This window comes from Bos javanicus, chromosome 5 (assembly GCF_032452875.1).
Source record: "Bos javanicus breed banteng chromosome 5, ARS-OSU_banteng_1.0, whole genome shotgun sequence".
NCBI classification, from domain to species: domain Eukaryota; kingdom Metazoa; phylum Chordata; class Mammalia; order Artiodactyla; family Bovidae; genus Bos; species Bos javanicus.
Window position 1 is genome coordinate 104,283,550 of NC_083872.1, and position 13,450 is coordinate 104,296,999.

At 46.9% G+C, this 13,450-nt stretch overlaps 1 protein-coding gene, 1 long non-coding RNA gene and 1 other non-coding gene across 12 annotated transcripts in view; 2 read left to right on the plus strand and 1 right to left on the minus strand.

Moving 5' to 3' along the window:
* CHD4 (chromodomain helicase DNA binding protein 4) overlaps window positions 1-12,691 on the plus strand; it is a 29,629-nt gene extending 16,938 nt beyond the window's left edge. For 4 of the 10 annotated variants that reach the window (XM_061418126.1, XM_061418122.1, XM_061418128.1 and 1 more), the window contains exons 24-40: window positions 58-295; window positions 457-632; window positions 3,803-3,983; window positions 4,068-4,154; window positions 4,246-4,334; window positions 4,435-4,568; window positions 4,895-5,039; window positions 5,152-5,317; window positions 5,576-5,673; window positions 5,777-5,906; window positions 6,160-6,231; window positions 6,741-6,878; window positions 7,116-7,224; window positions 7,339-7,471; window positions 10,802-10,997; window positions 11,714-11,877; window positions 12,061-12,691. In XM_061418126.1, the coding sequence (XP_061274110.1) occupies window positions 58-295; window positions 457-632; window positions 3,803-3,983; window positions 4,068-4,154; window positions 4,246-4,334; window positions 4,435-4,568; window positions 4,895-5,039; window positions 5,152-5,317; window positions 5,576-5,673; window positions 5,777-5,906; window positions 6,160-6,231; window positions 6,741-6,878; window positions 7,116-7,224; window positions 7,339-7,471; window positions 10,802-10,997; window positions 11,714-11,877; window positions 12,061-12,078 (2,274 nt within the window). In that variant the 3' untranslated portion in view covers window positions 12,079-12,691. Of the gene's footprint in view, window positions 1-57; window positions 296-456; window positions 633-3,802; window positions 4,155-4,245; window positions 4,335-4,434; window positions 4,569-4,894; window positions 5,040-5,151; window positions 5,318-5,575; window positions 5,674-5,776; window positions 5,907-6,159; window positions 6,232-6,740; window positions 6,879-7,115; window positions 7,225-7,338; window positions 7,472-10,801; window positions 11,001-11,713; window positions 11,878-12,060 lie in introns of all 10 variants that reach the window. The other 6 variants (XM_061418121.1, XM_061418127.1, XM_061418124.1 and 3 more) reach the window with 3 other exon arrangements.
* LOC133249008 (small Cajal body-specific RNA 11) lies at window positions 5,357-5,494 on the plus strand. Its single transcript, XR_009736826.1, has one exon. It is a non-coding gene; the product is annotated as a small Cajal body-specific RNA 11 (non-coding RNA).
* On the minus strand, window positions 8,791-11,714 carry LOC133248260 (uncharacterized). The gene is made up of 2 exons (XR_009736641.1): window positions 11,516-11,714; window positions 8,791-11,211 (listed from the first exon to the last, which is right to left on the minus strand). It is a non-coding gene; the product is annotated as an uncharacterized LOC133248260 (long non-coding RNA).
* Window positions 12,692-13,450: the final 759 nt, after the last annotated feature.

A 13,450-nucleotide genomic window follows, 5' to 3' on the forward strand; every position in this document is an offset into this window, starting at 1 on the left:
CAGGGCAAAAAAACACGGTTACTTCAGTTTTTGTCTTCGTTTTGTATCCAACTCCAGGCCTTTAGCAGAGCTCACCGTATTGGGCAAAATAAGAAGGTGATGATTTACCGGTTTGTGACCCGTGCGTCTGTGGAAGAGCGCATCACGCAGGTGGCCAAGAAAAAGATGATGCTGACTCATCTCGTTGTTCGGCCTGGGCTGGGCTCCAAGACTGGATCCATGTCCAAACAGGAGCTTGATGATATCCTCAAGTTTGGCACCGAGGAGCTGTTCAAAGATGAGGCCACAGATGGAGGTGAGCTGGTCAGGAACTTGTGTTGGTGTGGGGTGTGGCTGCTCTAAAGGGCATCTTTGATCCTGAGGGTCTTGGGACTCAGACCTCAGGTCTGTGGGGCTAGCTTTCTCCACTGCAGCTGCTGATGCTAACTGGGGGTGTGGACCCCTGATTCTTTATAGGAGGAGACAACAAAGAGGGAGAAGATAGCAGTGTCATCCACTATGACGATAAAGCCATTGAACGACTGCTGGACCGGAACCAGGATGAGACTGAAGACACGGAGCTACAGGGCATGAATGAATATTTGAGCTCATTCAAAGTGGCCCAGTATGTGGTGCGAGAAGAAGAAATGGGGGTGAGTATGAGTCCAACGCGGTGCTTGGTGATTCGTCCAAAAGTTGGAGTTGAGACCACGACGGTATTTGAGACGAGGAAAACATCTGTAGGCAAATTAGTACGGTGATTATTTTTTCACCTCTTTGAAAAGAAATTCTGTAAGTATGAGCAAATCACATTCACTTCTTGGACGTAACTGGCCACATTTCACACTCAAAGCATTTATATTAACTGCTTTATTAGACTCTTACTTTATTTTCTCTTATGCATTTTATTAGCTCTATAAATAGACTTTGGATTGCTAACCCAACTGTCTCCAGAGAAAAGATAGGAGGTGTGATATGTACTTAGCCTGTCTTCCTGTACTTTTGGAAACAATTGTTTTTCCTTTTTCCCTTCTGTTTCCTGGGTCTTTTAAAACAGAAAACAAAGAATACTCAGTTACGAATGTGTGGACTCTAATATTTTTCCCCCAATGTAATAATAGAGTATGGAATTAAAGAAAAAAAATTCTTTCCCTTCTGGTCCCCTTTGAGCCACCCAGGTCAAGGTTCTTTGAATTGATATCAGTTTCTGATGATCTTTGACATCTATTCTCATCCTTCCAACTCTGAATCATTCCTCTTGCTGTTTTTCTGATATGTATCTTAACCTCAGTGTTGTGTGCTTATGGCTAAAAAGTCTGACTGGTCTGCAGCCTAGTAGTCTTCAGTCAAAACTGCCCTCCTGTCAGGGTGGCCCACATTTGGGAGGGACCCTGGGAGGGACCCAGGGCAGAAGGTGCTTAGTGGCTGCAAGAGAGGGCTGGTACTCTCCTTCCCACTGTTAACCTTTCCTGACGATGGCCCTCTAGGTGGCTGCATAAAGTTTTATTTTTTGAATATTACAGCCCTCCATATGTGTAGCTCCTACATCTACAGATTCAGTTGTGCCCTGTGTGGTACTGTAGTATTTACTGTTGAGAAATATCTGTGTGTGAGTGGACTCATGTAGGTCAAACCTGTGTTGTTCAGGGGTCAGCTGTAAGTCTCCCGATTCAAAATTCAGAAGCTATAGAAGTATCTCTTCCCCACCCCAGTCCTTTGGCTACCTAGCACCCTCGCTGGGGATAGTGATATTTATTTTACAAACTATTTTATATACATGTAAATCACATATGTGTGTATGCATATATATAGATGTGTATATACACAAACACCTTTTTCCCTTTTTCTTTTAAGGAAAGTAGTTTTTTCTAAAGTTGAAGTATTGTTCCACAGGGAAGTCCCCAGGTCCTCTTCTAAGTGAGGTATAGCAGTAGACAAGGAGACATGGGGCTTGGATCCTAGTGAACAGTAAGAAGGGAATTTCCTGGTGATCCAGTGGTTAGGACTCCACGCTCTCACTACTGAGGGCCCAGGTTCAGCCTTTGATCAGGGAACTGGGATCCTGTAAGCCACATGGCACAGCCAAAAAAAGAAGGGAGTGGTTATTCTTTTCTGCTCCTTGTGGTTAGACAGGGTCCTGAGACAGTTTTGAGCAGTGGGTTGTTGCAGAATCCTCAGTTCGTGGCTGAAGCATTTATTTGTTGGTGTAGGACTCTCTAGTGCTGTCTTCCTCCTCTGTCGTGTGAGCACATCCAGAGAGAGGAGTATGAGATCAGAGCAGTCTGGAACGCTGAGGCCCCCACACTGGAGAGAGGTACCTGTTCTGGAGAGTCCCCCGGATCTGTAATGGACATTGTAGGAACAAGAAATAAACTTCTGTTGTGTTAAATCACACCACACAAAAATGGGAAGAATAGTTGATTTACAATGCTGTGTATATTTCTGCTGGGCAACAAAGTGATTCAGTTATACTTTTTAATATATATATGTATATATACACATTTTCTTTATATATATTCTTATCTGTTATGTTATCATAGGATGTTATATATAGTTGCTTGTGCTATACAGTAGGACCTTGTGGTTTATCTCTTCTATATATGAAAGCTTACATCTGCTAATCCCAACCTCCCACTGCAGTCCCTTCCCCTTGGCAACTACCCGTCTGTTCTCTAGGTCCATGATTCTGTTCCATAGATAGGTTTGTGTCATACTTTCAGATTCCATGTATAAGTGATATGGTATTTGTCTCTGACTATGATCATTTCTAGTTGCATCCCTGTTGCTATGTAAGGAAAGTGGCTTCTCCATGATATTCTGTACCTCACTTTTGTCTACCTGATCTTAGAAGATTTATTTTATCCAAATCAGTACAGAAAGAACTTCTGCCTCACCCCCCTGTGTAATATGTCACCATTTGAAAGTACCATAATTTATTTACTTAAAAAAATGAGATATAATATAAAATACTATTATATTAAAGGTGTATGATGTGATTTGGTATATCGTATCAAATCATAATGGTTTGTATGTATTGCAAGATGTCACCCCAGTAAGTTTAGTTGTTACCATATATATAGTATTAATTTTTTTTTCTTGTGATGAGAGCTTTTAAGAACTGTTCTTTTACTATAATAGCAACTTTCAGATATGCAGTATGGTATTAACTAGAGTTTCCATGCTGTGTATAAAATCATCATAACTTAAATTTATACCTTTTGACTCTCTTCATCCATTTCACCCCCGCATAATTTATTCAGGTTCCCTAATGGTGGAGATGTAGGTTGTTTCTTATATCAATGCTGTTAACAGCTTAATTCTAATGTAAAGGATTTGGAACTGGTGGTCCTAAACTATCGGAAAAAAAAAAGTGAAGACTTTCAGAGGAGCATAAACATTATGGGGATATAAGAGGATATGTAATTTTTTTTCACAGTTGATAAACTTTTATGAAGTTTATGAAGAACAGAAAGGGCTTATGGCCCTTCTACTTTATTGCTTGGGAGAATCTTCTGCAGTATTTCAGAAGCTTCTCCATTCTGCCTTGCTAAGGCTGTAATCTCTTTCCTACATTTTACCATCTCCCAACTGTTTGTGTGTCAGTAAAAGGGGTTAAAAGAATGCATATTGTCTCTTCATCCTTCTATCTTGTGATAACAGCTTGTCCTGTCAATTAAATTTCTTTCAAGTTCTTAGGTTCAAGCAGGTACACCATGTATTTCAGAGTCAAGTCATGAACAGCAGCTAACAGAGTGGGAACTGTGAGGACCAGGGGTAGCTGGGGGTGCAGCAGCCCTGAGTCCTGGCCCTCCCTCTGCCCCAGGAGGAAGAGGAGGTGGAACGGGAGATCATAAAACAGGAAGAAAGTGTGGATCCCGACTACTGGGAGAAATTGCTGCGGCACCATTATGAGCAGCAGCAAGAAGATCTGGCCCGAAACCTGGGCAAAGGAAAAAGAATTCGTAAACAGGTCAACTACAATGATGGCTCGCAGGAGGACCGAGGTGTGTGTGGCCGGCCCCGCCCCCCACCCATGGGCCGTTCCACTAGAGCAGTGGGCCCCGCTCATCTGCCCTCTCTCCCTCCAGATTGGCAGGACGACCAGTCCGACAACCAGTCCGATTATTCGGTGGCCTCAGAGGAAGGTGATGAAGACTTTGACGAACGTTCAGAAGGTGAGGCCCGTGCCTTTCTGTTGGATTTTTACCTGTTGCTTTGTCTAACATCCCGATCAGCGTCGCTCACACGTCCTTTTTCTTCTTGTAGCTCCCCGCAGGCCCAGTCGCAAGGGCCTGCGGAATGATAAAGATAAGCCATTGCCTCCTCTGTTGGCCCGTGTTGGTGGGAATATTGAAGTGAGTACCACTCGGTCCTAGGGCAGGGTGGGTGCGAGTGGCTGTCGGGTCTTGGGGGAGTTGGGTTGCCTCCCTCTCACCTGGCTCCTTCTGCCCCCAGGTTCTTGGTTTTAATGCTCGTCAGCGAAAAGCCTTTCTTAATGCAATTATGCGCTATGGGATGCCCCCTCAGGATGCTTTTACCACCCAGTGGCTCGTGCGGGATCTGCGAGGCAAATCTGAGAAGGAGTTCAAGTAAGTCGAGTGCTTGGTTGAGCACTGTAAAGCAAGGCCTCTGAGTCCGGGTTTTTCTGCACACTGGAGCCTGCTGTGCCAGGAGGCACTTCTGCTGAAGCTGGAAGTGCAGCTGCTAGGAGAAGGGCTCTCTGTTCCCTGCTTCCCCAGCAGAGGACCTGGGGCACAGCGTGGGGTCTGGAGACCAGCTCTCAGCACCATGGCGGGCTTTACCTCACATGGAGCCACAGTCATTTCCAGCATGAGGCCTGACTGCCCTGCGGGTGGGAAGGAGTCTGGTCTGGGAGCTGGCTGCTCTTTAACCTGTTTCTGTTTCTTTACCACAGGGCTTATGTCTCGCTTTTTATGCGGCATTTATGTGAGCCGGGAGCAGATGGGGCCGAGACCTTTGCTGATGGCGTCCCCCGAGAAGGCCTGTCTCGCCAGCATGTCCTTACTCGGATTGGGGTTATGTCCTTGATTCGCAAGAAGGTGAGCCCTGAGCCTCCCTCGGTGATCCAGGGCTTATAGTGGGAGCTGGAGAGCCAGCAGGGAAGGAGCCTAGTTGGACTCGGGTCTTCAACCTCTTGTCCCATTGCTGCAGGTTCAGGAGTTTGAACATGTTAACGGGCGCTGGAGCATGCCTGAACTCGCAGAAGTAGAGGAAAATAAGAAAATGTCCCAGCCAGGGTCACCGTCCCCAAAGACTCCTACCCCCTCCACTCCTGGGGACACACAACCCAATACTCCAGCTCCTGCCCCGCCTGCCGGTGAGTGCTCCTGGGTGTTAGTCCTCTGTCCTCTTCTTTTTGTCCTGGCCTGTGGTTTTTCTGTTCCCCTGTGCTCAGTTCTCAGGGGACTCCGGCAGGACGCACAGCAAGCTCCCTCTCAGTTTAGGAGGGCCGTCCTGAGAATAGGGCTGGCTCTTAAAGGCACGAGAGGACAGTTTAAGATGAGACAGACTGAGAAGGCATGACCTTCTCTTTGATCTGGGACCTTCTTAATTAATGTCTATTGTTGGTCTGCAGAGGATGGGATAAAAGTAGAGGAAAATAACCTCAAAGAAGAAGAGAGTGCAGAGGCAGAGAAGGAGGTGAAGTCTGTACCCCCTGAGGCCGCCGTTGAGGTGAGAGGGTGACAGACGCCACACTGGAGGCCGTGGGATTGGCCCATTCTCCCTGTGGGAGGCTGGCCCGTCTGCTTCAACCTCTGTCTTCTCTCTTTTGAAGTGTACACAGCCCCCTGCCCCTGCCTCAGAGGAGGAGAAGGTCCCAGTGGAGCCTCCTGAGGGAGAGGAGAAAGTGGAAAAGGCAGAGGTCAAGGAGAGAACAGAGGAAGCGATGGAGACAGATCCGAAAGGTATGTCAATCTGCGTGCCCTGCAGACCCTGCGAACCAAAGGACTTCGACTTGCAGCCCAGCTGGAGGCAGTCCAGAGGAACTGACACACGGAAGACTCTTTCACCCCTGAGTTTAACTGTGGGCTTTTTGTCCCTCAGGACATCTTTTATGACTTTAATCATTAAGGTTTAGGTTTAGGACTATTTCAGATCTAACAGAGGTGGGGAGCACTCTTGTTTAGGTATGTTCTCAGTGCCATCTATTCCCCCCAGGTAATGCTGATGTGGAGAAGGTGGAGGAGAAGGCAGCAGTTGATCTGACTCCCATCGTGGTGGAGGACAAAGGTGGGTGTTTGGAGAAGCCAACTGTACTGTAAAAGGACTCTATTGCTGAAAGGAAGAACTTTGTCTCCCAGACACCTCTCCGCCCACAGGCTCCCCATCCATACTGATAGAATCATTTTATCCCAAGCTAAAAGACTCCCCCTCTCCCCGCCTGTGATGGTCAGTGGGCTGGTGGCACCTTTTTGTGGGTTTAAGAAACAGTTACATGTGGGGACTTCCCTGATGGTCCAGTGGTTAAGACTGCTCTCCCAACGCAGGGGGCCCAGGTTCAATCCCTGGTCAGAGAACTAGAGCTCACATGCTGCAACTACGACACAGTGCAGCCAAATATATACATACATACATATATATATATATATATATATATATATATATATATATAAAAAACACGTGGAGAAAGGGTGGAAGTAGATGGGTGGTCTCGTAGCACACGGTGCTGTATGTACCGGTAAGGGCCATGGTGCTGTCTTCTGTCTAGAGCTGACATTTCTCTTCTGTCTGCTCTGTAGAAGAGAAGAAAGAAGAAGAGGAGAAAAAAGAGGTGATGCTTCAGAATGGAGAGACCCCCAAGGACCTGAATGATGAGAAGCAGAAGAAAAATATTAAACAGCGTTTCATGTTCAACATTGCAGATGGTGGTTTTACGGGTATGAAAAAGGGGCCCACTGGAAAGATTCAAGGTGAAATTAGGGTTCTTGTCAGAAACCAAGGTATGGAGACTTTAGCTCTCCTAGAGGGAATGCCAGGCCTACAGCACACTCCTCTGGGGTCCCTGTTACAAAGCCAAAGGCACAGTAAGTTGGTACCGGGTCAGGAGTTAAGTAGCTGAATCCTCAGTGGTGTCTGCCTTTGTGTTTCTCCCCGTTCCCCATACCTCTCTTCAGAGCTGCACTCCCTGTGGCAGAATGAGGAGCGGGCAGCCACTGTCACCAAGAAGACTTACGAGATCTGGCACCGACGCCATGACTACTGGCTACTGGCTGGCATCATAAAGTATCCTTTGCCTGAGTCCGATCCAAGGTTCTGGTGGGATTTCTGCCGGTCTAACAGTTGGATGTTCTTACTTTCCCTTGTTTCATTTTTCCTGAGCGATTAATTTTCCAACAGCCATGGCTATGCCCGTTGGCAGGACATCCAGAATGATCCACGCTATGCCATCCTCAATGAACCTTTCAAGGGGGAAATGAACCGTGGCAATTTCTTAGAGATCAAGAATAAGTTTCTAGCCCGAAGGTTCAAGGTGAGCAGGAATGGGAGGAATACAGGCTTTATGGGATGGCCTTTAGAGTGCAGAAGGGACTGCAGAGGAAGTCTGGTCATTCAGCTATACTGTATGTTTTCCTGGGTACTTAACTGTGTATCCTGTGAATGGCTTTGCTCCCAAGTATCTTAGAGATCAAGACAGACAGACTTGAAAAGTAAGCAGTTACTTAATGGCTGAAGATGACTGCCTGACAAATGACAGAGACCAGCACCATGGGTGTGCTAGGGGACCTCTGCAGGTTGGAGTGTTCAGGAAAGACACAAGTGTGATTGAATTGACTGTAAGGAGGCGGGGCTGTCAGTTCCTGAGTCTGTGCGGATGAGGGGTGGGGAGATTCAGAGACGTAGACCTCCATTTTTAGAAATGCTGGGGCTAATATGCCCAGGACTGAAGGGACACCTTTGTCAGGAATGCAGCAAATTGTACTGAGGGCACCTTGTGGAGACATCAAAATGAAGACAAGGCACATGAATCTCAAGCTAAGTATTATAATTGGGGAGGGAGGAATGCATACCAGTGAGCCTTCCAACATCATGTGCCAAGTAGCAGGTGGCACAGGGACAGGCCTGGTGCCTGTTCTCAAGCTTTCAGTTTAAAGTAGCAGCAAATGTGTGGTCAAGTGTGTTTCAGTCTAAGTGTTGCGATGGAGACTGCTAAATCCATAAAGTTCTCCAGGGGGAAGGTGGGGAGCGCTCACAAATGCTTCACGGAGAAGATGGAAGTTTTTTTCCTACAATTTTTTATTTTTTTTAATGACCACTTTTAAAGTCTTACTGAATTTGTTACAATATTGCTTGTTTTATGTTTTGGTTGTTTGGCCAGGAAGCATGTGGGATCTTAGTTCCATAACCAGGAATATAACCTGTACCCCTTGCCTTGGGAAGCAAGAGTTGTAACCACTGGACTACCAAAGAAATCCCCTTGGAATGAATAGAGATTTGTTGGATAGATAGAAACAGGAGGCTTTATGATCAAAAGGGTTAGGTTGGGTATACAGGCTGTAGAGCTTTAGGTAGGGTGTTTGGAAACAGCAAATAGTCCAGGTCGGGTGTAGGAGACACTCATGGTGGTGGTAGGAGGTAGGCTGGAGAGAGAGGTAAGGCTGGAGGCCTGGCTTAACCTTACAGTTCATGGGTAGCTATTGAGGGTTTGTGAAGGGTTTTGACACAACCAAGGGAAACTGAAATAGAACATTTCATGAGATTACAGAACTACTCTATACTCATGAGGTAGTGAGGGCTCAACTCTTATACTGGCTGTGGAAAAGGATGAAATAAAGGAAATGAAACACTAGACAAATTTTTAGGATTTATTGATTTACTGTGGGGTTAGCAGGTTTTTTCTGTTAAGGGGCCAGAGTATTTCAGGCTCCTTTGTAAGACAAACTCTGTAGTGATATGCAAGCAGCTGTATGCGATAAACCAGAAAGTATGAATGTGTTCCAGTAAAAGTTTAATTTACTGATGCTAAAATATGAACTTCATATAATTTATATGAAGTGTTATAAACTATTACTTTGATTTTTTTCCAACCATTTAAAAGCCAAAAACCTATTCTTAGTTCTTGGGTCATCCACAAACGGGTAGTGGCCCAGATTCGGCCCACAGGCCATAGTTTGCTGACCCCTGACTTACTTGACTGGATTTGAGATACAAAGGAGTGAGACTCAACTGAGGTTTTGAGTCTGAGTTGCTGAGAAAGTTACATTATAATCGGCAGATGAGAGAACTGAGGAGAGCAAGCAGTCTGTAGAAAAGAGTTCCATTCTAGACAAGTCCTTTGGTGTTTTTGAGAAGTAAATACCCCAGCACCATCAACAAGTGGGATCAAAGTGATCAGCCATGCACAAGTGGGAACAGAACAGCCGGTGCCTGAGGTACAGGTTTGAGAAGCACCACCCCATTTGCATAGAGGGGCTGGCTGATGCTAGGAGGTGAGAGAGAATGCTGATTCTGGAGAAAGCTTATAGTTTGGGGCAAGAGGGAGGAAGCTGGTGAAGGAGACAGGGTATATAAGTTGAAGGTAGATGTCTGGTCTGTTTGAGCATAAATTAGTAGACCTTGATGTAGGCAGGTCTTGTGGAAGAAACAACAGTCCATTATTCTCATACTCTCCTTTTTCCTGATCTCTAATGAATTCATTCTTTTTAAGAACCAGAGGATCATTGAGTAAAATAAGCCTCGTAACTCAAGTATCAACATTCTTTCCCTTGGAATGTGTTTCAAAGGACCTTTTACACAGCTCCAGCAGGTGACATGTCCAGTGTTTGTTGCAATATGAGTTTTGGTGGTGGGGTCTGGAGGCAACCAAAGATATTCGACACTGGGTGTGTGGGTAGGTAAAATGTGGATTCACATCACATCATTCAGCAGCAGGTAGAAGCAACAAAATACATTTCTATAACATAAATGGACCATTTAAAAAGATACGTAGTGGGGAAAGGAGGAAACAATTTTATAATGTTTACAGAAAAACATTTTGTAAATTAGAAAACACACATGAAACAATACTATCCTCAAGAAAACCCACAAAAAAGTAGGTATATTAAAAGGATTGCCTATTTGAGGAAGGAAAGGAATGGGAGTGAGATATGGAGGTGAAAGAAAAGAAACAACAGGAATAATTTTTTAAAGAGTAAAACAACTTAAGGGATAGGGTAGTTATATCCAAAGGATGACTGTCATGCAACTGTTTAAAGTCATATTTTATTTATAGAGTTTTACCATGTAAGACTTGTCTTCCCTGGTAGCTTAGACAGTAAAGCGTCTGCCTGCAATGTGGGAGACTCAGGTTTGATCCCTGGGTTGGGAAGATCCTCTGGAGAAGGAAATGGCACCCCACTCCAGTACCCTTGCCTGGAATATCCCATGGACGGAGGAGCCTGGTAGGCTTCAGTCCATGGGGTCACAAAGAGTCAGACACGACTGAGTGACTTCACTTAACTATGTAACTTTGAGTGAAAGCAATATAAATACGTATATAGAATCTAATTTTGTAAAAAACATATGTAATGAAAAACCTTTAACGTTATCTTTTGGAGGTGGAATTGTGATTTGAATTCTTTATACATTATGTTCTAAATTGAATATCATTTTTGTATAAGGGTGAATCAGTAAAGGGTGAAGAACTTTTAAAAACACAGACCTCCAAAGAGGGGTAAAAAAGGCCGTAGTATAATGTTGGACTGCCAGATGAGGGGGAGGGAGCATCCATCTGTGAGGTTCTTTACAGGTTCTGAGAGGCCCGTCAGAAGCAAGCGGAGTGAGCATCAGTCTGATTGCCGTCTCCTCTTTGTCTCTTGTCCAGCTCTTAGAACAAGCCCTGGTGATTGAGGAGCAGCTGCGTCGGGCAGCTTACCTCAACATGTCAGAGGACCCTTCTCACCCTTCCATGGCCCTAAACACCCGCTTTGCTGAGGTGGAGTGTCTGGCAGAGAGTCATCAGCACCTGTCCAAGGAGTCCATGGCAGGAAACAAGCCAGCTAACGCAGTCCTGCACAAAGGTAGCCAGTGGCTCCCCTGCCTCCTGCCAACCTGGCCTCTTCCTTCTCTGCCCCTCCCCAGTACACAGTTACTCCTCCAGCCTCAGCCTTTATCCAGCCCCTTTGTCTGGGAGCTTAGGGTATGCGCGGTATCCTCGCCTTCCTCCTCAGGCAGCTGACATCTTAAAGGCAATCAAGGACAGTAGTTCTTTGCCTCTTCACTTGAATATAGTTCCTGGAGGTGGAAACAAATCAGAATAACATAGTTTCATCTGTGGTAGTTTAGAGGTAATTTCAGGTGATTTAATATCCTGTCAAGTTCTAGACCCCTTTCAACATTCAGTTTCTGATTAAAGTTAAGACACTGTGAGGGGGGTGGAGGGTGAAAGGACAGAAAGAAGGCTGGTATGTAGGAAGAAGGGAGAGCTCCAAAAGAAGAGAGGAAAGATGAGAAAAGGAAACGGAATAACTATTCAAGAAGTGGAGGAAATAAGACAATAGGGATCAAGGAACAGGTGACTTTAAAATCATAGACTCACGGGCAGCTGGAACTGGAACATGAGGAATAAGAAATACGTGGTGGAGCCAGGTCAGGTGACTCAGTGACAAATGACAGTATTCCAGCACATCAGTTTCGGTAGCTGAGAAGTTCTAGGGGGAAGGGATGGTCCCCATATGGGAGGACAGACCTGGGTCTTGACCACCACGGCTCACCGCCTCTTTTTCTCCCCATGCAGTTCTGAAACAGCTAGAAGAACTGCTGAGTGACATGAAAGCCGATGTGACTCGACTCCCAGCCACTATTGCCCGAATCCCCCCAGTTGCTGTGAGGCTACAGATGTCAGAGCGTAATATTCTCAGTCGCCTGGCAAACCGGGCGCCTGAACCACCTCCACAGCAGGTATAGGACCATTTTCCTCTGGCCAGCTGTTGAACAGAGCCATTCCAGAAGTTGGAAACTTTGCTGTTTGTCCCTAGCTTTACAGGCTGGGCAGCGGGGTGGGCTTACCAGTGAGTTCTCTTGGGATCTGGTGGGTTGCTGTGGTCTTGGAACTCTGACTCCCTTGGCCTTGTCTTCCTATAGGTAGCCCAGCAGCAGTGAAGACCCAGATGGAAAATACCACCTCCACCGCTGAGCAGTGACCTTCCTCACTTTCCCTTGCCCAGATTCTCCCCTGGGCGCCCGAGAGACCCTCTCCTTCCTTCTGCCCCATCTTCTAAGTTGTAGAGGAACAGCCCCCCGAGCACTAGGGGAGGGGAGGGAGTGAGGGGCAGTGGTGCCCTTCCTGCTGGAGAGACTGCAGCAGTAGCGCCGGCGCCATCTGCAGGGAGCTGGCGGGCTGGCCTTCTGGGCCCTGGCTTCTCCCCACTGTAACACTGTCTGTTACAACACGAACTGTTGTGGGTTCCCGCCAGGCTTGAAGAAAATGATCTGAGTTTCTTCCTCCTTCCGTTTTATTTTGTTGGTTGATTTTGTGTTTTCTTTTCTCCTTTTTGGGGGGTATTCACAGTGGGCCGGGCCCCTGGGCGAGACACAGCTACCTCTGTTGGCATCTTTTTAATACCAGGAACCCAGCGGCTCCAGCCCCTGAGTGGCTAGAATGAAATAAAGTGGAAAAAAAAAAAAAGGAAAAGAACCAAAAGCATAAAAAAAAAAAGCAAAAAACAGCAGATTTCTTGATGAAAACTGAAAATAAAAGTTTCCTTGTATTTTAGTGCTCTGGTTCAGTGTGGGTGTAGGTGCAGGTGGGTGAGTGAGTGATGGGAGCCCTGGGACACCTGTAATTGGAGAATAGGGGTTTCCTTGCATCATCAGAGTCCACGGAAGAATCGACGCTCCTATCTGTGCACGTGTTCCGGGCAGGACGCCGTCCCCTGAGCGCACCCGCCGCCTCCCGCCTCCGCCCCGCCCCCCGCGGTTCACAACCTGATCCTTGGCTTCCCGGCTCTGCGAGCGTGCGGAAGCAGGCTTCTCCAAGCTGTAGAAATACGCATAAAATGAAAGGATCTTCCTCGCAGTGTTGTGAAGGTGGAACGAGGCTGGAACACTATTTTAACAGCCGAGCGCCACCTTGGTGTTTACCTGCAGGAAGGCTGAAGTCGGTTTTTCTGTTAACTTGCATGGGTGAAATGCGGACACGAGATGCCTTCCTCCCGACCTCCAAGACGGGAACCTGGGCAGGGAGGACCCTTACCTGAGAGGCAGCGCGGGTCCTGCGGTCAAGGAAGAGGGTTCCCGCGTCACAGGCGTGGGGGCCGCCGATCTTGGGGCAACCTCAAGCGGAGGGCGCAGCTCTGGCGCTGGTGTTCGAGGGGACGGGGCGGCTTCCGGGTGCAGTATTTCCAAATGAACTTTACGAGGCCAAAGGCCCACGCCGGGAGTGGAGGGCGGGGAAGTCGAAGACGCCTCGTGGGCACCGCCTTCTCCGCCTGCGGGGAGAGCGGAGCGGGGCGGTCCACTCCGGAATCCTGCC